The sequence below is a fragment of the Pongo pygmaeus genome, chromosome 1, assembly GCF_028885625.2.
Source record: "Pongo pygmaeus isolate AG05252 chromosome 1, NHGRI_mPonPyg2-v2.0_pri, whole genome shotgun sequence".
In the NCBI taxonomy this organism is placed as follows: Eukaryota; Metazoa; Chordata; class Mammalia; order Primates; family Hominidae; genus Pongo; species Pongo pygmaeus.
In genome coordinates, this window is record NC_072373.2 from 127,032,939 (window position 1) to 127,057,260 (window position 24,322).

The window sequence follows — 24,322 nt, forward strand, 5'->3', positions numbered from 1 at the left end:
TTAAAAATTACCCAGGTGTGGTGGTGCGTGCCTGTAGTCCCAGCTACTTGGGAGGCTGAGGTGGGAAGATTGCATGAGCCCAGGAGGTCCAGGCTGCAGTGAGTCATGATTGTTCTACTGTACTCCAATCTGAACAACAGACGGGGACCCTCTCTCAAGAAAACAAAAAGTAAACCCAAAAATTGAAGCCCAAATTACTTACTAACATTATTTGCAACCTATAAACTGACACTCCTTTTATCTTAATTTCACTAAAAAGTAGACACCAGAATGCTGTTGCATCAGAATCAGACAGAACTTGTTTCAAATCCTTGCAACCTAAAAATGTGACTTGGGATAAGTTAATTTATTTGTGTCTCAGTTTTCTCATTTAAAAAGTGGGCATAATAACTAATTTACAATACTGAAGTGAGGACTAAATTAAGAAAATGTGTATTTAAAGCACAAAGCCTAATGCCTGAATTTATCAGAATCTCAGTGGATGTTATTATTAGGCATTGAATAAGGGTTTCAATTTGTAGTATTATTTATAAACTAAATAAAACTATTATTAAATAAAATATAAAGATAAGGAGTAAAATATTTTCTTCTAATATCCTAGTTGTATACATGAAATGATAGATCGTTAGCAATAAATTCATGGTAAAGTTAGTTTTGTTTATTGTTGATTTTGCTTTGTTGTTTGAGTTCAGCAGTGACCAATACTGAACTAACTGGGTGATACACATACAAAAAGGATATAGAATATTAATTAACTGCACTTTCAGTGTATAGTATATTGTGATTTTAAAGAAATTTATATTTGTAATACTAATATAAATTGGTTATTCCTTGGTGCAAATTCATGTGACATATATGGTAAAGAGTTTCCTATGAGAACAGTTACCAAAAATAGAAGCATTTAAATTCATGACAACTTCATGTATTTTTTAATAAAATGAATTCGTCAAACAGTAGAGATTTAAGACCAGTTTAAGAAATAATAAAGTTATTAAACTATGAGTCAACTGAGAAAGAGGTATTTGGTCACACCCATGATCCCAGCACTTTTTTTTTTTTTTTTAAACTTATATGGGTGCTTTAACAACTCAGGGTACAAACAAAGGCACCACTAATTTTCCTTCCTCCTTCCTTCCTTCTTTTCTTCCTTTCTTCCTTCCTTTCTCTCTCTTTCCTTTTTTTTTATTTTTATTTTATTATTATTATACTTTAAGTTTTAGGGTACATGTGCACAACGTGCAGGTTTGTTACATATGTATACATGTGCCATGTTGGTGTGCTGCACTCATTAACTAGTCATTTAGCATTAGGTATATCTCCTAATGCTATCCTTCCCCCCTCCCCCCACCCCCCATCAGTCCCCAGTGTGTGATGTTCCCCTTCCTGTGTCCATGCGTTCTCATTGTTCAATTCCCACCTATGAGTGAGAACTTGCGGTGCTTGGTTTTTTGTCCTTGCGATGGTTTGCTGAGAATGATGGTTTCCAGTTTCATCCATGTCCCTACAAAGGACATGAACTCATCATTTTTTATGGCTGCATAGTATTCCATGGTGTATATGTGCCACATTTTCTTAATCCAGTCTATCGTTGTTGGACATTTAGATTGGTTCCAAGTCTTTGCTATTGTGAATAGTGCAGCTAGAAACATACGTGTGCATGTGTCTTTATAGCAACATGATTTATAATCCTTTGGGTATATACCCAGTAATGGGATGGCTGGGTCAAATGGTATTTCTAGTTTTAGATCCCTGAGGAATCGCCACACTGTCTTCCACAATGGTTGAACTAGTTTACAGTCCCACCAACAGTGTAAAAGTGTTCCTGTTTCTCCACATCCTCTCCAGCACCTGTTGTTTCCTGACTTTTTAATGATTGCCATTTTAACTGGTGTGAGATGGTATCTCATTGTGGTTTTGATTTGCATTTCTCTGATGGCCAGTGATGGTGAGCATTTTCTCATGTGTTTTTTGGCTGCATAAATGTCTTCTTTTGAGAAGTGTCTGTTCATATCCTTCGCCCACTTTTTGATGGGGTTGTTTGTTTTTTTCTTGTAAATTTGTTTGAGTTATTTGTAGATTCTGGATATTAGCCCTTTGTCAGATGAGTAGGTTGCAAAAATTTTCTCCCATTCTGTAGGTTGCCTGTTCAGCCTGATGGTAGTTTCTTTTGCTGTGCAGAAGCGCTTTAGTTTAATTAGATCCCATTTGTCAATTTTGGTTTTGTTGCCATTGCTTTTGGTGTTTTAGACATGAAGTCCTTGCCCATGCCTATGTCCTGAATGGTATTGCCTAGGTTTTCTTCTAGGGTTTTTATGGTTTTAGGTCTAACATTTAAGTCTTTAATCCATTTTGAATTAATTTTTGTATAAAACTGGCTAGCCATATGTAGAAAGCTGAAACTGGATCCCTTCCTTACACCTTATACAAAAATTAATTCAAGATCCCAGCACTTTGAGAGGCTGAAGCAAGAGGATCACTTGAGCTCAGGAGTAGGAGATCAGCCTGGGCAACATGGTGAAACCCTGTCTCTACAAAAAACTACAAAAATTAGTCAGGTATGATGACATGAGCCTGTAGTCCTAGGTACTCTGAGGCTGAGGTGGAAGAATAGCTTGAGCCCAGGAGTTTGAGGCTGCAGTGAGCCAAGATAGCGCCACTGCTGTCCAGCCTGAGCAAATGAGTGAGACCCTGTGTCGAAAAGAAGAAAGCACTGCACATAACTGAGATCACTCTGTTTATACACTGTACATATGTGAGGTCACTTTGTCTATACCACAGGTGAACACAAACATCTAATCATAGAGGGGTATAATGCAGAGTGAATTCTATAAATTGAAACTGATTTGAGAATACTGTCACCACAAACCTTTGGGTTCAATATCTTATGCAGCAATCAATTTAACACCACTTTTGTGAAAATAGCAAGAACATATTTCTATGCAGTAAGGTAATATCTGTTCTACAGGCTCGTGGTTTTGTTGAATACAGATTTGCCTTACAATCTGTTTCCCTTTAGTCCATCTAGAAATGTTAATCTTAAATTAGGTTTGTATATATTTTGTGGAAATTAACATTTCTCAGATCCTTACTTTCCCACTGTGGATACAATAAAAAAGTCACAATTTTTTTCTATAATATCTTATGGCAGAAGTAGCAATGACAAGAAATGTGTTCAAAAGTATTACCACTTTTTTTCTGTGATTGAATCTTACGCATGAATGATAATAAAACTTCCTAACAGAATATTGATCGCAATGTTGTAAGTGGCAGTGATACTGAGAAAGAAAATTCTAATGGTTATTAAACAAGTAGGAGAATTACATTATCATTCATAGTACATGTACTTTCTGTCATGCATTTGTAATACTTGAGAATGAATGTATATTTCCTTAAGGGACTGGAAGATTTGTACAGCTTGTTTCAATAAGCCATGGACTTTTAATACTAAAGTTATCATTTTAGCTAGTTCCATGTCCTTTTACTGCAAAAAAAATCTAGAGCTGACCAAAATAATTTAAGCATTATAACCTGAAAATGCACATATTAAATGGAAATTTGAATTCAGCTCATATTGCCAAAGGGAAGTTCACAATAAAAAATTAAAATGGTAACTGTTGTTATTAACTGGTTATGACAGATGAAGTTTTAACTAATTATGCACACACACATCATATATATAATATAGTATATATATATGTGTGTACCTTGTATATGCATGTACTATGTGTATATATATGCACATACATATAAAGTATTATAATATATATAGTATTAATTCAAATTTCAAATTCAGACATTTTCTTTTACAAAATCCTTTGAAAAATTCTAATATAAATGTATAGATAGAAAGTACATTGTAATAATAAAATAAATTATAAATCCACTTAAAATTTCTGTGTGGTACAAAACTGTGCCTTCCAAGTAAGGTCATTATGAAAACAAGGTCTGCATTTAATTTGAGAACAGCTGCAGAGATTATATATCCTTCTAGGAGATTCATAGTTCAAGAGGAGTATTAAAGGTTCTAAAAATTTTGAATCAAATGTATTTATTTTTAAACTATTTTAAATATTAATGTTTTTAATACTTTTGGGAAAATTGTTCTAATTTTTTAATGTGGGGAAACAAAAATTCCTGTTCATTTAACATGTTCAAAAATGTCTGTTTATCCAAATAGCTAATTGGATACTAAATTTGGCAGTTTATGTTGCTAATATTAAAAAATCAAGATCTCCATATGCCAAGTCTCTGCCTTCCTCCAATTCTCTTTTTTCCTCCCTAACTCTCAAGTCACCACATAATCATGCACCCTAATATTCTGCCTCATAGGAAGACAAATGCATAGATGCTTAGCTACTGGCCTAAGTGAACTCTTAGCAGGTCCATAAAGACTATCATGTACTTTCCATTCTTATTCCTTTAAGCATGCATGTGAGTGATCAGAAGGTAAAGTGTTAGAAGAAGCCATCCCTCTCTCATCAACTCACACTGTAAGATTCAGATCAGAGACTAGGTTTTTAGGAAAATCCTCTATACTGCCTAACTGGATCATTGTACATATTTTGTACACTGATCTCATCTTTGTTTATTTTACAGTGTTCTATTTGTTAATTTTTGTATATGTGTTTGTGACTAAATTCTGTGAATTTCTTAGGGATTTGATTTTACTCGTTATTTATATGCATAGCACATTCCGGAATATAAGGGATATTTAAATGTTTGTGACATGAGTGGAAAAATAATTAAATTACAGAATCATACTGTAAAACTTGAATAGTGGAAAGAAGATTATATTAGATGCTTTATATGAAGAATAGTTCTCTTGAGCAGAAAAATCTGTTATAACAATAACTACTGGTGGAGAATTAACTAGGCCCTATTTTAGTGTGTTATGTTTTTATAAGGTATTCTTCAATAAGAACACTCATTACTTCATGAAAGTGCAGCAAGAGCTCACCAGATTAAGTTTCTGCCCCTTCGTTTATGCAAACATATGAGGAATAAATTATTGGGACAAGAATTTGTCCGTAGGCATTGTCTTTGTTTTGTACTACTATAACAGAATAACACAGACTCTGTAATGTATAATAAGCACAGATTTATTGGCTGAAGGATGGGACATCCAAGATTGAGTGGCCACATTTTGCAAGGGCCTTGTTGCAGTGTCATACCATGGTGGAAGGACAAGGAGCAGACTCGAAAGAGCAAGACATCAAATTCACAGCCTCAGTTTTTTTTTTTTTTTTTTTTTTTAGACGGAGTTTTGCTTTTGTTTCCCAGGCTGGAGCGCAATGGTGCAATCTCGGCTCACTGCAACTTCTGCCTCCCGGGTTCAATCGATTCTCCTGCCTCAGCCTCCCGAGTAGCTGGGATTACAGGTGCCCACCACCACGCCCAGCTAATTTTTTGTATTTTTAGTAGAGATGGGTTTCACTATGTTGGCCCAGCTGGTCTCGAACTTCTGACCTCAGGCGATCTGCCTGCCTTGGTCTCCCAAAGTGCTGGGATTACAAGAATGAGCTGCTGTGCCTGGCCGCCTCAGCCCTTTTGTATTTATTATTAATCAATTCATGAGCCCTCATGACCTTAACACCTTCTGTTAGGTCCCACTTGACTTACTACTCTCTCAGGAAAAGTATATCTGCTTTCATCGTCATTTTTCTTATTTTTTGTCATCTGGAAAACATATAAGGAATAAATAAAATTGGGAAAAATGAGAAAAAGAACAGAACAAAGTCATTTAATAAAAAATTTTTACTATGACAGATATTTGTTCACAGAGGGAAGAAATTATTTAGGGACAAGAAGCCCTTTATTTTAATCACAATTTAGTTGCTGTATTGTCATTTAATTATGTTAAAATTCTCTAGGCTCTTCTAATTCTGATTTTCTTTCTCCTTTGAAGTAAAGGTGATATTTTCCTTCCGATTTTAGACAATAGATGGCTTGCTTTTTTAAAAGCCATGTATTGATAAATCTTTTCTACTATAAACTTCATGTTTGTAAATGCAACCTTTTCAGGTTAAGCCCACATATCATTATGTTACAAGTTTAAGGAAAAACTGTCATTGAATAAGGAAAAGCTATTATTTCATTGAATATCATTATTTCTATTTCCAAAATAATAATCATTATTATTGTTGTATCTACTTTGCGTATGTTATTATTTTAAAGATCACACCAAAATAATTTCCGGCTCAACATTTTAACAATAAAACAAATTTGAAATTCATGGCTCAATACAGAATTCCTTTTGCTTAAATATGAAATTTGAAAGATGTCTTTCGAAGTTTTAATGTATATATTATTATTAGCATATTGATTCCACCTCAAGAGATTACCCATAGAATTCATACATTTTTTATCTTTGGGTTGAGTTACAATGACTGTCTAATAATAGATAAAGTTATAGGAATGATATTGAGAAAATCATTACTAATGATGTCATCATTGACTCTTTCTGAGATAAAATGAGTTCATGGAATTGAAGTGCTGGATACTCATTTTATTCATCTTTACTTTGTGTATAAATTCATGGGGTACACGTGCAATTTGCTATGCTGATATTATATTGTGATGAAGTCTGGGCCTTCAGTGCATCCATCACTGAAGCAATGCATGTTGTACCCTCCAAGCAACCTCTCATCATCCACCACTATTGATACTCAGTTTAAAATACAATATAAAAGGCTGGGATATATTCACCATTAAAATATTAATATGGCATCTGAAAAGGAAAAGTCAACCTCCTGCCTCGCCTTATTCTCACCAATTAACACCACCATGACTACTCTCTGCAACCACCAACCCCAATCTCAGTTAATGATTTTGAGCATAATTTATTATGAAAATTAAAGTAAATGAATAGAAAAACAAGAGAGTCTGAGGGTAAAAAATGAAAAGCAGTTTCTTGGAGATCATTAAGTTTCTTTTTCAGTCGTTCTGTACTTATGCTTTTGGATGGCATCTAAAGTGTAATTTTTTTTCAATTTTACTTCTAATATTAGGATTTAAAAAGTGATATTTGTGTTCATTTTACCTATTTATGTGAATTGCATAGTTCTCAAAAATGAAAATACTGTGTCTGTTGACCATCATAATTTAAAATATTGTGTTTCTTTAGTTGTTATGTGATCCTGTAAGAATGCATGAACATACACATATTCTAAGATTAAGAAAGGGGCCATTCTTAAAACACATATGAGAATACAAGTAGAATATAAGTAGATACATTAAATTAATTTCTAATAATAAAGATAAATTATATATCAGTATTTAACACACTCAGGGTGGCAATTTTAATTCATCAGCATTTCTTTAAAAACTTTATTTTTACTGCTTTCTTATATTGATGTGAAGTGATTATCTGTAGTATACTTAATCTGTGCTGTTTTTCAGTATTCTAAGAGGAACCCATAAAATGGGTTTTGATTTTCTTTATTATGTTTTAAACCAAAGAGTGATAGAAAACTACAATTAATTCATCTGTTACAAACTAAAGTTTAGTGTTTGTTAACAAGTGCTCATTAACATTACTTTTATATGTGATACATATTTTACAATAAATCTTATGTCTATAGGGTCCTCCTGGAGCTGCAGGTGTAGAGGGAAGACAAGGTGAAAAAGGCGCTAAGGTAAAAAAAAATAATATATACATAATATATATAATATATATTATATATAATAGGTATTATATTTGAAAATTTCATGCATAAACTGATCAACTTTTTTCAGTACATTTAATAAAATAATAAAATTATTTTCTCATCATTAATGTGCTCCCATATTTTACTTCCTAACAGGGGGAAGCAGGTGCAGAAGGTCCTCCTGGAAAAACCGGCCCAGTCGGTCCTCAGGGACCTGCAGGAAAGCCTGGTCCAGAAGGTCTTCGGGGCATCCCTGGTCCTGTGGTGAGCATCTGTGTTAAAAAGATGCCATTTTGAAAATAACATTTTTATTTTAAAAAAATTATGAATGAAGGTGCCTATGTTAGTGTTATTTCATAAGTTATCGTGTGGATAATTTTGTGGGAATTCTGTAAATATAATGTAAAAAAGATACTCTTCAAATATTTAAGTATATCATTTATTTAATAAGTTCATGGTGAAACACTAACTTATAAAGAGTAAATAGAAAACTAAATTTTAAAATTTCAATGATGTGAAACGTTTATATATATACCTATGTATATATATATAGGTGTGTATTTGAATATAGACATATACACATAGTAAAGACACAAAATTATTTACAATATTTGTAGATGTCCTCCATATGGTGGAACTTAAGGGTGATATTTCCTTTGTTTTCTTATTGTATTTCTAAAATTTAAAATAAATAAATAAATATGTATTCTTTTATTAATTTTAAAAATCAATCATTTTTATTTTCTCTAGGGAGAACAAGGTCTCCCTGGAGCTGCAGGCCAAGATGGACCACCTGGTCCTATGGTGAGTAAGATCTTTTCAGTCATTTAAAAAGTGAGAGTTTCTAAAACAAAATTGTTTATTAGCTAGAATTTTTGACATTTTAGTTTATAAATAGGTTTGTATTTTTTCTAATAGTCCAAGAAGTATATTATTTTGTCTTAGAGGAAAGTAATCCTAACTGATAGGTATATGGAAAATAAACCACTTGATCAGAAGATTTGTTTGTTTCTTATGCACTTTGGATGAAAAAAAATATTTGCACTCTGAATGAAATGCCACTAATGATCCAGCCAGTGTTTTTCCTAGTCTGGATAGTTCCCTAAAACGCTTGCAGTTACACTTATTTTCCTGGCATTTCACTTTAAAAAGTATGCTGGCACCAGCATACAGTGATTCTTTGACCAAACAAATTGTTCTCTTCGTGAGTCATACAGGCTGAAACATAAAACAATAAAACTCAGTGAAAAAAGATATGGCTACTGTAACACTGAAGCTTGGTCACTATTATTAAGTCTGTGTGCAAACAACATGCATGAGAAATGCAATAAAGCATTTTGTTGACTGGGATACTATTCATAGGTGGAGTTTATTATAGGATCCGAGGTTATACTTGATACAAATTTGGGCAAAAAGTGAGAATAAAAGACTTGCCCTTTAAAATAATTCCTTATTAGGTGACTTAGTTGCTTTATATATATATATATCTTATGGTAGAGATTTTTGAGTGTCATTATCCAGTAATAGTTAAGTGTGGAGTGATTAATCAAAATGGCAAGTCATACATATAGCACTCGTATGTGTGGTGAGTATTAGTTAAGTCCTTCTATATGATATTTTAAAATTTATTCAAATGCCTTTTATCATAAATATATTAATTATCTCAGAGATAGAAACATATGCACAAAGCCATCACAAGTGGGATTCACAATTCATTCAGGAAGAATTTTGGTTATTCCTTTTAACAAAGATGCCACAGCATCTTTGGTATGCAAAGCATACCTACCAAATATTTCATAAGTTTTAAAGAGATTATTTAAACTTTCACTGAAGAATTTAAAGATCACTTATTTAGTAACTAGATAAGAGTTATCAAATTTTGGTAGATTTCAAGCAGGAGATGATCAGTTCTGCCCATTATCTCATCAGCTTAGGAAAAGGGCCCCGGTTGAAGCAGGATCAGCTCCACATCTGTACCATTACTTAGGAATATTCTCCTTAGATATGATAAACTCATAACTGCCCAGAGTCAGAGCCTGGAAGGAAAAAATACCTTGCCTTAATGTCACTCTAAAATTTGCCAGAGATTTTTTCTTGTTATTTAAGATTTTCCAGTAAATATTTTGACCTTTCTGCAGATGAAATAAAAAGCACCATGCTGGAGATTTCCTTCAGCTAATATTAAAAATAAAACCTTCTGACATACCACCTGATTTGGCATACAAACTTTTGTATTTTTGTCTTTTAAATAAATGTGAGTTTACAGCGCAAGAGGACAGAATAATTTCCAAATCCTTTAGGTAAAGCGGAATGATAAGCATCAGAAGTGAGCTGCACGGGCACGTTCCATTCTGACTGCTTGTTTTATGGAGAGTACTTACGATGTGACAATAATGTGTAGTTTTTTTCATAGCTTTAATTAGTCTTGACTTGTGATATGTAATCTCAATGAAAATGCTACTTGGTCTTCATGAGGTGAGGATGGGCAGATAAATCATCTTCAAAATGCCATTTATGGCAATTTAATGAGCCTTTCAACTCAACTAAGAAAGATTTATTTTAGTAGGTAATTTTTAAATCAGAATGAGAAGTAACTTATTATGGTTACTAGTTAAGTTTATCGACTCTAGAGGCAAACTCCCGGGTTCAGAAACAAGCACTACCACTTACTTGGTGGATGACTTTAGGAACATTACCTTTTATTTTATTTTATTTTTTTGCTTTAAGTTCTTCATTTATAAAATGGGAATATTGCTAGCCTCTATCCAGTGATATTTCTAAAGTTTAAATGAGATAAATTGGGATATGGATATCTTTTACACCATGGGGTTCTTAAGTCAATTAAATGAATTGTTTGTAAATCACTTTTACATCACCAATTAGCCCTAGTAGCACCAAATCAAGAATCATTAAATGAATGAAATAATGATAAATATGTTGAAAACCAATCAATTTCATATTCTTAGTGGAAAGTAACTAAATTTGACCTCATTCATGCATGTGTGTCATCAATAAACCTTATGCAAGTTGTTGACTATTAAAGCAAATGGAAGAGATCAACAAGTACAATTATACTTACAAAAGTTAGAGTGTTAACATGTTAAGTACTATGATAGACTCAAGCAGAGGATACTAGATATACACAGAGTTGGACCATTTAAATGTAATTTCCTCTAGGGACCCTTCCCTGTTTAGAAATATCATATGATTATTAAAGAAGGAACAGAGAGGTCTAAGTGTGGATAACACAGTGGCTGTGAGATTAACGAGATTTGGAAATTCATAGAGGTTTCTATTAATCTCTGAAATTAATCTGTGTGAAAGCTATAATAATAATACTTTCTCTATGATGAATTTTTTCCTCATTGTAACATATATTCACATCCATATCCAAATCTACACAGGCTTCAATTTGCTTATCATTGGAGTTCCACAAGTACCTATTGGGTCTCTTTTCCCCTTCTAGAAGCTGCCTGTAACTACCTACTGTATTGTTTCTACTGGTGAGATAAAGCTACCAAGACATTCCCCTTTTCCCCACCTTTTAAATACAACTTAGCTGTTCAGTAAGTACAACTTGCCTACTTTCATCTCTCCAGATTGGCAGCTACCTATTTAGACAATTGAAATATCTAACAGAACATCCACTACACACATAGATAAGTTTAACAATTTTATAGGAAGTTTCTGGATATGAAATTCTTTGGGGTAGAGTAAAACAAACTGATTTTTTAAACTCTTAAAGTGATTTCTGCTTGGTGTCTGCCCACACTATGTTATCAGCTCTACTAGAGTCAGATATGATATAGTTTTTATTTTTTACTTGAAAAAGTACATATTTCACATGGTAAAAAACTTGTTTATAAACATGAATTCAACATATATTTACATTTGTATATGTGTATAGGTGTACACACACACACACACAGACACACACTACAAATGTGTACTTAGATCACCGTATGGAATTGAAGATTGACAAATAGCACATACGGGTTGAGCATGGTGGCTCACGCCTGTAATCCCAGCTACTCAGGAGGCTGAGGCGGGAGAATAGCTTGAACCCGGGAGGTGGAGGTTGCAGTGAGCCAAGATCACACCACTGCACTCCAGCCTGGGCGACTGAGTGAAACTCTGTTTCAAAAATAAAAAAGATAAATAGCACATATGGAAGCTAATCAAAAGCTAAGGATGATGGTCAGCCTATATAAATAACTTTATTCGAGTTCGTTTTTTTAAGTGGGACTCTGCTAGAGTGGGTATAATATAATTTTATCATGGTTTCTTAAAGGATTTTTAAAATTTTCATTAGAATTTTATATTGGTTGAATTATACTACTATTTTAGTAGTCAAACAACATTAAATGGGAATAAGACTGAATGTTTCATGTATTTATTTATTTATTGAGACAGAGTCTCACTCTATCACCGGGGCGGGAGTGCAGTGGCACAATCACGAGTCACTACAACCTCGTCCTTCTAGGCTTAGGTGATCCTCCCACCTCAGCCTTCCGGTTAGCTGGGACTACAGGTTTGTACCGCTACACCAGGCTAATTTTTGGCATTTTTAGTACAGATAGGTTTTTGACAGTTGCCCAGGCTGCTCTTGGACTCCAGGGCTCAAGCAATCCATCCACCTCGGTCTCCCAAAGTGCTGGGATCACAGGCATGAGCCACCAAGCCTGGCCAATTGAGTGTTTTAAAGAGAAGAATGATGGTGTCTAAATTCTACCCTCTTATACAAAGTCAAAATTGAAATGATTTCGTCACTTTTAAAACTAAAATGTATTTGATTTTTTGAAGTCAGAATTAACATCTGTCTTAGCTTTAAGGTTTTATTTTGTTTTGTTTCTTATTCTTTTAAGACTCTATTTGTTTTACTGCAGCTGAAAAATTATTTAGCATTTATGTTCAAACAAGATTATTTAGTATTATCACACATTTCTGCTTTTGATAACAAAATGTTAAATAAAATATCTGATGGCATTATTTTTTAAACAATAAAAACTTAAAAGATAGGATGGGATACTGAATTAGAGTTTATTTCTTTAATACTACATTTAAGTTATCTGTAGACAAAGGTGATGTGGGTAGCATTCCACAATGATTAAAAAGGTTTAAATAAAAAAGCATTTGGTTTTCACCAGATTAAATATTATTCCACAATTTTATATTTTAAATAAAGTGTAGGATCTGCACTTTCTTTAAATTTCAATGAACTAGAGTTTTGAAATGCAGATCAAAGCAAATATTCCAGAAAGCATAATACTGCAGGGGAAAATGTTTGCTTTTGTATTCTAGACACTTAAGAATGTATCATCCCTGTTTTCCTTTTTACTTTATTACTTATGAATTATGTATTTCCCTGGGGGTTTTCAATTTACAATATCCGAAAGAGAAAAATAGAAAATATGTATAGTTAGAATAACATTTTTATATGCAGAGTTGATGTTTTTGATCTGTTTCAGGTTCAGAGGGTTATTTATAACTGCTCTCAATATCATACCAATTTCTATTTCCAGCTGATGAAAATAAAAACTGATTTTATTTGGCAAATTCATCTTTAGATGTAGTTTATAATGTTATGAGAGATTATTAGCTTAGATAAATTAATACTCATTATCTTTAACTTCTTCATGAATAATATTTATGGAAAGGATTTTTAATGCATTTAAAACACAAATAGTGTCTAATATATTTTTCACTAAGCTTGAGCAATTAGAATCACTAGTAGTTCTTTTCTTGCCATTTTAGCTTTTTCTATTAGAATGGGATGAGAAAGTTGACAGGTATTTATCTGTAGCATATCTAAAACTAATGATAATAAGTCAAATTTATATTATGCTTCACTGTTTATACAGTTTTTGCTATGGAGAGCGAAGCCCCAGTAATGGGAAGATAACTATATACTTGAAAATGAATTTGACAATTTCATTGTGGTCTTTTTGTCTGAGATTTAACAGGGCGGGATGATCGTTTATTCTTATACAAAAGAGAATGTAACTAAATTCATATAAATTTGACTCTGAGGATTAGTAATTTTCTCCTTATCAGAATATTATTATTAAGCATATCTACACTTAAAACTGCATGTGCTTGTATGAAAACAACTTTTTCTGTTGTTAATTGAATAATGTAGGGAAATTGTCCACTTTAATACTTAGAGATTTCAAATTCAGTTATGAATTAAAAAACATAAATATATCTAATAATAGTCTAAAATACCGTTGTTACACAAGGGCTAATTTATATTAACACTATTCTTGCTCTTTCCTGATATTCACAGTTTCGGTTTGAGAAGTAGCCTTCAGAAACTAAAGAATAGGGAGGGCCCATCCTCATTCATGCAGCAGCTCTATGAGATAGGAATTGTAGTCCCCAGCTTGCAGATGAGAAAACTGAAGCTCTATTTGTCCAATTAATTTAAGTAGCTAAGAAGAGAGTTTGGTATCTATGCCAGACCTATCCTATTCTGAACCCATGCTTTTCCTAGTACATCACACTGCTTGGATCAGATCCATAGTTCTTAATACTTTAAACTCACAAAAATTATGGACCAGGATATAATGTGCTTTTTTACACTGAAGAAATAGAGTGTTTCCAGATAGAGGAAAATATTACTCATGGTAGCCTTGTAGAAGATACAATAGTGGTGACTTATGATGTACTTTGGTAAAAAGTTAAAACAATTTGCTGTCATAGAGCCATGATGAAAATTATTACTGAAATTATAATTGAGCTAATTCAATTCTATCAAAATAATTCTAATTCATAGAGAAACCATATGAACAGTTTGCTTTTGTTTCTGGGTGCCTTAGGACTTGTGGCAAGCAGTAGTGACATATCTAGGTTATCGTGGCCCTAATTTCATGAGTCACATATAAATCGTTTTTTAGCATCAGTTTCACTTCCAGCAGCATCTGTTGCCTGCGTAGTTTCACTTGTATAATTTCACAACAAGGACTGTATTTTGTGTTGTCTTCAAAATTGTAGTACAACAATTTGGCTTGTTAGTGTGGTGTGTTTTTGTGTTTTGTTTTGTTTACTTTTTCTAGCAACAAACAGGGTGTTCCTCTGTCACCCATGCTGGAGTGCAGTGGTGTGATCTTAGCTCACTGAAGCCTCAAACTCATGGGTTCAAGTGACCCTCCTGCCTTAGCCTCTCAAGTAGCTGGGACAGCAGGTGCACACCACCAATTCTAGTTTTTGCTTTTTTTTTTTTTTTTTTTTTTGTAGACAAAATGTCTCACTATGTTATCCAGGCTGGTTGCAAATTCCTAGGTTCAAGCGGTCCTCCCACCTCAGGCTCTCAAATTCCTAGGATTACAGGTGTGAGCCATTGTGCCTGGCATAGAGCACAACAATTTGTAGATAAAACAGTTTGTTCAAAAGTCATCAGTATGAAAATTTCCTTGGGCGAGGGACAGGACAGAGTTGGTTGCTAAAGTCATGCCATAATTTTCATAGAAATATAAGTTAAAAGGATACATGTCTTAGTCTGGGACTATTAAAAATGTTAAATCATTGAAATAGAAATATATTTATATAAAAAATAAATTTATTAATTTCATAAATCATTTAGATATGAGGTGCAATTAGAAATTACAGCTGAAAGTGCCATCTTGATGTAGTTTGTAACGTCTTATAGTTTAGCTTAGAGAATTTAATAGTCATGATCTCTAACTTCTTCATGAATAATATACATGCAATATTTTATTGGGATTATTAAGTATTCTTAGTATATGTCTCTTTCCAGTAATCATAGTGAAAGACATCTAATTTCAAGAGAACAAAATAAGAATTGAGATCAGAATTCAGAAAATTGGCCATGGCCTAGAAGAATTACAGAGTTTCATGTTTTAATTTAGTATATATAGGAATTATCTTCTTATTCTATAGAATATTATTAGGCAACCATTCTAACATATACAAATAGAGGTTGTTATTTAAATACAAACCAATGTATTAAAATTTTGTCTAATTTTTTTTCCTGTGGTTATCAAAGATCTATTGACTGTTCAAAAGTTTATTGAGTTTTTTCAAAAATGTTACTAAAAATATTATAAACTTTTAAATTTGTGTAACATAAAAATGTTTGAGTAACTGGATATATAATTTGGAAATCCCTTCTAAAACTAGTGTACTTAAAAAATGACACTTTATTCTTAACTGAAAAGCCGTATAACCATGTTCTATTTCTAACTTTACATTCATTTAATCAAAATTATCAATATTATGGTTACAAATTAAACCATAGTGTTTTAAATATGTAAATTTACTTAGAAGCCTTAAAAATAAAGCAACATTAATCATTACTATTTTCAACTCCATATTTTCAAAACCAAACTAGGTCTGTGACTAGTTGTAGGATTCTCTAATTCATACCTACTCTGTATTTGTTTTTTTTTGTTGTTATTATTTAGGGACCTCCTGGCTTACCTGGTCTCAAAGGTGACCCTGGCTCCAAGGGTGAAAAGGTGAGAATAAAAGAATGTGTTATTAATAAAAAAAATGCTTTTATATACTAATAGCCTTGCTTTTGCAGATTAAAATCATTCAAAAGAAAATTTCAAACAATATCTTCATCATTCTAATCCTGAAAAAAGCTTCAATCCTTAGCTTCCCAGATGTATGTAGAGGGGAGAAAATATGCACATAGTGAAAAATGTGCCAGAATTCAGTGCTATATCTTCTCAAGGTTCCATTATAGCAACCATATGGAGAAAGCATATGGTTATACTAAAATAACTATTCAGAAAATAAACAGACTGAATAACAAAATATCTATTTTTATGTATTTAAACATGAAAATAAAAATTTTAAACTAGAAATATCTTTCAAATACTAATTTGATGTACTAGAATTTATGCTGAGTTGCACCAAGTACTTAGAGAAATTAACCTTTTAAAAAATGGTATTATTATTGTTTGGATTATTTTTAAATCTTCAAATGCCTTTTAAAGACTGCAGAGTCTCTGAAGAATAGAAATTATTTCATATTAAATGAGATGCTTATTAAAATAATGAGTCTTCTGTTATTTATTCAACTAATATTATGGATGATCATTATTGGTTTAGAGATTCCTCAAATGGAACACTTAAAATGATATTTTTAGAAAGCATTTTGTTTTGTAATACTTCCAATGCTTAATAAAGCCCTCACTTAAAGTAAGCAGTAAAAGATCCAGTTAGGTGATGAGAAGGAGATTTTTAACTGTATATTTCATTCAGAAGGGTTATTTTAATGTTATTTTATCAGCATTGTTCATTTTTATGCTTTAGAAATTTAATATGCAAATATTTTATAACTAAAATTTTATGAAGATAGTAATGTACATGTTATTAATTTTTTTCTCTGCCTTTCAAAGGGACATCCTGGTTTAATTGGCCTGATTGGTCCTCCAGGAGAACAAGGGGAAAAAGGTGACCGTGGGCTCCCTGGAACTCAGGGATCTCCAGGAGCAAAAGGGGATGGGGTGAGTAAAAATATAGGTTATTTTTTCTACTCATTTCCAATAATACACACACACACACACACACACACACACACAGTCCTTTAAGTATGATCAAAGAAAGAATTGAGTGTCTTAATTCTAATTTGTTTAAGTCAGTAATGTTCTTAAAAAGATATTTTTATTCAGCCCTAGAGTAAATAAATTTTAAAATATTTAAGTTAGAAACCATAAAAATTACAGTTGAGTATTATTTAAACAAACATGAACTAAATTCCCATCACCTGTAAATCATATTCTAAGGGATAAAGGAATATACACATAAACACATATAGATTGAAAACAAAAACCTCATTGCTATTGTAGAAACATAGGAAAAATTCCGATTATTTTGCACAAGTTATTTTTTAGATTCACCATGGAAAAATATTTAAGCCATTCAGAAATATTTTTGCATTCTCTAAATTTTACAGTGTATGCTGTTATGAAAATATTGAAAAGTTATGAAAACATGAATATGAAATAGCTGAGAAAATCCCTTTAAATTGGCTGATTCTCTCTCTAGGGAATTCCTGGTCCTGCTGGTCCCTTAGGTCCACCTGGTCCTCCAGGCTTACCAGTAAGTAGAAGACAAAATAACCTTATAAGGTAGGGTTAAGTTACAAATATAACAAAGAGACACAAATGCTCCAGATTTTTATCTGTGCTTTTGCATTTGCATTTTGTAGGGTCCTCAAGGCCCAAAGGGTAACAAAGGCTCTACTGTAAGTACTTTTCCCTTTGACAATTTAATTTTGCATTGAAACCTATTTAATTGCCTCTTCTTTATTTATGTCCTCTCTCTTCTTTCTAACAGGGACCTGCTGGCCAGAAAGGTGACAGTGGTCTTCCAGGGCCTCCTGGGCCTCCAGTAAGTACATGTTAACAAGAGCGATGTTCTGATAATTCGCATCTGGAAGCTGCTAATGATTTCTCTGAATTTATAAGATAGACAAAAAGCATATTCTGTCAAAAGTGCTGATTTTATAGGAAACATTAACTATATCATTTAAGTAATCAAGTCTACATGCCAAGACTTAAATTTTAATTGATTTCACTCTTCAAATATAAATACCTTAATTATATATTATAGTCTTGTTTTTATTAATTTTTCAAGAGAATCATATACTATTTTGTCACATTAATGAAACCAACTTATTTTATGCCGTAAAGATACATTTATACTTGACTCTAGGAATAATGACAAAAATTCAGATGCTTCACATTTTTTCCTAGTGCATATATAAAGATACTAATAAAAGCAATAGTAATAGCTACCACTTACTAATACTAAAATGTTCTAGGCTTCACATAACTAATTAAATGGTAGAATTAAAATATAGATCCATGTGAAAGAAATGTTATTCTTCTTTCTTGAGCTAAAATCTTTCCAACTGTGTGTATACTAGTTTGCTAGGGCTACCATAGCAAAGAACCACAGAGTCGGTGGCTCAAACAACAAAAATGTATTGTCTCCCAGTGTTGGAGGCTAGAAGTCCTAGAACAAGGTGTCGACAGTGTTGGTTCCTTCTGAGGTCCATGGCGGAAGGATCTGTTCTGCACTTCTCTTCTTGGCTTGCGGTGGCTGTCTTTCCTCTGTGTCTCTTCACATTATCTTCCCTTTTTGGGTGTATCTGTGTTTAAATTTCTCCTTTTTATAAGAATATCACTTATATTGGATTAGGGCCCACTCTGGTGACGTTATCTTAACTAATTATATTTTCAGTGACTGTATTTCCAAATGGGATTACATTCTGAGATACTGAGAATTAGGACTTCAACATTACAAATTTTTGTGGGATACAATTCAACCCTTGACAATATGATAACCATTTGATATAGCCCTGCTCGTAATGTAAATTCAAGTCTGGTTGCATTGATTTTAAGTTTGTTAATTTATAATAATTTAAGTCACACATACTTGAAGCAAACTAATGTGTACATATTTTTTAAAGTTTAATGTTTTATAATATAAATTATCATCAAATATAATAGACAGTTGATTAGATAGCACAATAGCTTTAAAGTGCTGTTCTAATCCTCAGAGACTTTACAATCTAGTTGTGGAGTTAGGGCATATAAATGATGACTAATTAATAAACAAGAGACTAACATATATAACATATCTACACAAATCTGTGCTATATTATTGTATAGATAAAGGGCGAGAAATCATCTAACTTATTCACCTACCTCAGTATCTCCATCAAGTTCATCATAGAAGAATCTGTGACGTTTATATATTTATAAACTTATCCTATAGCATAAATTTTGTAGCTACTGAAAAGCTAAACCAACTCTAATTTCTTATAACAAAAACATAACCAGTAATAATTAATATCTGCAGAATATTCCACTTTATGAAACAATTGCACTCACATTATATTCTTTACAGGGTCCACCTGGTGAAGTCATTCAGCCTTTACCAATCTTGTCCTCCAAGAAAACGAGAAGACATACTGAAGGCATGCAAGCAGATGCAGATGATAATATTCTTGATTACTCGGATGGAATGGAAGAAATATTTGGTTCTCTCAATTCCCTGAAACAAGATATCGAGCATATGAAATTTCCAATGGGTACTCAGACCAATCCAGCCCGAACTTGTAAAGACCTGCAACTCAGCCATCCTGACTTCCCAGATGGTATGTTAATAATACATGACAAAGCAAATGTACCGAGCCCCTGAGTTTCTGAGGTGCATTGTCAGCTCATTCATTCTAGTTAAATGTTTAATACAGTCTCTAAATAAAATGAAACAGTTATTAATTATCTTCTAGGCAGAAAAAATCATTTATACTGCATAAATCAAGATTTGCTTTGGAAAATCCTTGTCTGTTAAATGGGATTTTATTAAATTATGACAAGATCATTTTTGGATGATTACAGCTAACACAAATGTACTTTGCTTGTAATAACTATCACAGAATGGATACTGTGTATACACACATGTGTATATTGTAATATGATGATTACTAACTTCATGTTAATGTGAATACTTACATTAATATGATTATTATTTTAGATTAATATGAATAATATGGATATGTGTAAATAGCATAACTGATGTATATTTGATCTATCAGTTTGGCAATGATTTGGTGAACAGAATATTAAGAATTGGGATCGCTTGGGGCAAAAATGTATCTTTAATTGATCCACAGATATTCCAAACAGCTGTGAATAGCTTACTTACTAATAACAATTAGGATAATTTTTCATACCAACTCTTTGACAAAACCTTTATATACCTATTGGTCAGAGAAAGAAAGAGTTTCAGGTTGCTAAGTTAGTTGACTTAACTCGTACAATTATTAAAGTAGTAAGGGGCAGATCTTCATCTGATTTTTAAATTTCCCAGATTATGTTAAACTATTTTGTCTCCCCTTTACTCCGTAGAAAATATTGTTTTGCACTACCAGTCATATACTGGCAGTTATAACTGTGATCTAAGTAACTCAATGCAGATAGAAGAGTTCAGTGTAGTTTAGAAAACAGCCAGCATAAAAAAAACGATGTCACAAAAATCTTATCTTAATCAAGCATAGCCTGTTAAAGGTAAAACACAGGTAATTATTAGTGTTCTTATACAAACTGGTATCTAACATCTTCATGTTTATAATGTGTTTATCTGAAAAATATACATTTAGTTTAGTGATTTATAAGGAGATTTACTTTTAACTGGTATTATTTAAGCAAAGGATTTAGATGATTTAGATAATTCAATGTTATATACTCCTAAAAACCATATAAGATATATCAAAGGTTTACAGTGGTTATCTCTACTTGGTAAAATCTTAGAGGATTTTTTTTATTTCCTTGTATTTTTTTTTCCTGGGAATTCTAATTTGTTTCAGACATGAGTATGTTAATGGTATAATCTGAAAAAATATAGATGTTTTTGTTAAAAAAGATATTGAAGTTATGCAACTATAAGAATACTTTTCCTGTTTAAATACAAGTAGTAGCAGAAGATAAAGCAGGTTGATATTGCATTTTGTAGAGTTTCAGCACCAAGATAAGCAATTTGAGCTTTTAAAATATTAAAAGTTAGTAACCAGTGGACTTATATAATTCAAATATTTGAAATGAAGTGGCAGCATGAAAAACAGTTGGAAGTATAAAGGTAGAAAGAATTTGATTCCTTTCCTTCTCAGTATAAAGGTCAAGGCTGCCACCCCTATAAAAAAAAAGGTTAACAAGAGAAAAGTATTAAAAATGTATTTGATTATAGTTCAACATAACATAGGAGCCTTCAGATTCAAGCTCCAAAGATACAGAGGAAGCTGTCTAATTTTATGCTTAGGTTCGATAAGGCAGGGACAGCTGTGTAGAAATGCAATATAATATTGGACAAAAAAAAGGGTATGAGCTAATGATACTAACCTGAGTAGGGAAACCTATTAAGGCCTTCTGTTCAGATTCTCCCTGGCCTCTGTGTTGTAGCATTCCATCCTCTCAGGTACTGAGTATAACTCCTCTGGAATAAGGATTTTAATTTCTTTATGGCCAGCTGTTACACAGAAAGGTGGGTGAAGGTTATGTTAGCAGTGGCAAATCCATATGGTATACTAAGGGTTGCAGGAGTGAAAGTTTATTAAAAAGTTTTAGAACAGAAATGAAAGAAAGTAAAGTACACTTGTAAGAGGGTCAAGCGGACGACTTGAGGGCTTCAAGTGCATGGTTTGACCTTTGACTTGGGGTTTTCCACATTGGCATGTTTCTGAGGTTTGCCTTTCTTCTTGCCTGATTCTTCCCTTGGGGTGGGCTGTCCGCAAGTGCAGTGGGCTGTCAGCACTTGGGAGGGGCCACACACACATTTTGTTTCCTGGAGTTGTGCGCATGCTCACTTGTGGCGTTTTTCCCCTTACCAGTTGAGTGTTCCCAGAAGAAGGTTATCTACCAGTTCAACTCCAGTCATTTACATCTTAGTGCACATGCTTAAGCCCAGTAGCCCACCTCCTGAGATCGTATAAAGAAGCTGCTGGTCACCAGTTTCAGGTGTTTTCTATGAGGGAAAGGGAGAAGGCCAGTCCCTGGCACCAGCTGCAACCAATTGTTGTTTTAGCGAGCCAGTTTAACAACTGCCTGACCTTCATCTGATGGTTGCCTGACATTCCTGGTGGGGTTGGCGGGGCTCTCCTGCCCTGTTTATGTCTGACTGACTACGTACTATAACAGTTAGAGTAATATGTTTAGGTTTTATTGCTGTCTTTGCAAAAAAGTGGTTCTGGTTTCTATGACCCACTTTGGGGAGGAGGGATTCTAATTTCCAGGACTTGCCTCAAGGGAGAATGAGGGATGAGAGACAGGAGGGCAGAGGTCAGAGAAAAACTGCTTCAGAGGCTTTCACGTGGGGGTATCATATTTTGAGCCCCAACAGAAGGAAGCAAAGTAATGTTTACATGTATATCACTTTTGGCTCCTAGTAACTCTTGTTAACTAAAGCCATATTGTCAGTTATCTAAAGAATAACTTTGTTACTCCCACTATTTTCCATGCTTACTCACATAACACCAAATGAATGGTGATGATTATTCACATAATAAAATGTGTTCGGCAACATTTCAGCAATGGCATTAATAGCAGGCTACATTAAAATATATAAAGTAGTCCTTCTTAGGACCCCCCTTCAAAGAGAGAGTACATTTATTGCAAGTTTTTTTTTTTAATAAAATAAGGCAGAGGTATGATCTCTGAGGCTAAGTAGATACGATATCACCTCCGTTGTTACAAATGAATAAACTAGGAAGAAAATATATTGATTACACTACTCAGATTACTTAAGTAGTAAATAATACTTATGAGATTTGGAGTCAAGTATGGACCTTCTGAGGTCAATATGCATGCAATTTATTACACAGGGATAAATGGAATGTTAATATTTGAGGAGACGATATTTAAGCTGAAACCAAAAAGTGATAGGCATGATAAGAATTTTAAAAAGGTATTCCAGGTAGAATATATGGGGCGTTTGCAAAGCTTCGAGGCAGACAAGAGAAAGTATCACTCTTTGTTAAAAAACGTACCCCAATATGCCCAAAAGCTTAAAAGGGAAAAGATCTATTAATATTTATTTTCCTTATTTCTCTTTCTAACAAAATTTGATATCTAATGCATTCAACAATGATGTCAATGAATTTTTATATGACATATTTTTTGCTACCTTCTAGGTGAATATTGGATTGATCCTAACCAAGGTTGCTCAGGAGATTCCTTCAAAGTTTACTGTAATTTCACATCTGGTGGTGAGACTTGCATTTATCCAGACAAAAAATCTGAGGGAGTAAGTACCAATCTGTTTTGGTGGTGAATGTTGACAGTTCTTGCCATGTTTTGCAATATTGAACTAAACAGGAAAATTATACTGTCATATTTTCATTTATCTGCTTTTCTTAGAAAATAATTAGAGTACTTCATTTGCATAAACATGAATAAGCACCAAATTGATGCACAGAGTTAACAAATACTTCTCTTCTTTATTTTTTACCCAGATGTATTCTTTCTGCACCTGCTTGCTCTCTAAAATTCTGTGGCTTTCCATGACACAGCACAGCTGAATCTCAAATTTTAGTGCCAGTATAGTGTTCTTCTGCCCAATTACCACATCATAGACCTCACAGCTGCATATTACACCCAAAATATCTAATTTTATAAAGAATTAAACTTTTATATACAAGTCTTTTCTGCACTTACATATTTTTTAAATATTTAGTTTCTTTAAACAAATTCTTTAATTTTTATGTAACAGTATTACCGGTATACTGAGTTCTATCTCCAAAGCTAAATGCAAATCATTAATGTAAAGAAAGTTTGTTCATGAGCATAACTATATTCTCCAAACATTTTATAAGTGGAACATTTTGTCTTTATTTATCATGTAATAAATCTCATTCTTCCTAGTAAATGGTGTGGACAATAGAGGCACAGAAACTCCTTAAGGCAAAACAAGCAGCTTTATGTGTGACTAATGGTTTTGGGAGAAAAGTTAAGTTTCTGAGTAAAGAGTGGGTAGTAAGGGCAGGAGAAAAAACAACTTCCATCTCCCAACCCTACTTGGCATGTAATGAAGCACAGTGAAGCTCTTCTAGCCTCAAGAGAAAGGTGGAAAAACAGAAAATGCTGTCTTACACAGATAACTCGAGTTCCCTATTGTGAGGACCTATATACCCTTTGCTGTTCTTC

The 24,322-nt window shown here is 33.0% G+C and overlaps 1 protein-coding gene across 2 annotated transcripts in view; it reads left to right on the top strand.

The window, feature by feature from the left end:
- Window positions 1–24,322, top strand: part of COL11A1 (collagen type XI alpha 1 chain) — a 243,202-nt gene that overhangs the window by 214,064 nt on the left and 4,816 nt on the right. For both annotated transcript variants that reach the window (XM_054450666.2, XM_054450675.2), the window contains exons 55-64: window positions 7,581–7,634; window positions 7,803–7,910; window positions 8,397–8,450; window positions 16,070–16,123; window positions 17,015–17,122; window positions 17,664–17,717; window positions 17,827–17,862; window positions 17,955–18,008; window positions 19,533–19,782; window positions 23,311–23,423. In XM_054450666.2, coding sequence (XP_054306641.1) covers window positions 7,581–7,634; window positions 7,803–7,910; window positions 8,397–8,450; window positions 16,070–16,123; window positions 17,015–17,122; window positions 17,664–17,717; window positions 17,827–17,862; window positions 17,955–18,008; window positions 19,533–19,782; window positions 23,311–23,423 — 885 coding nt within the window. The remainder of the gene's footprint in view (window positions 1–7,580; window positions 7,635–7,802; window positions 7,911–8,396; window positions 8,451–16,069; window positions 16,124–17,014; window positions 17,123–17,663; window positions 17,718–17,826; window positions 17,863–17,954; window positions 18,009–19,532; window positions 19,783–23,310; window positions 23,424–24,322) is intronic.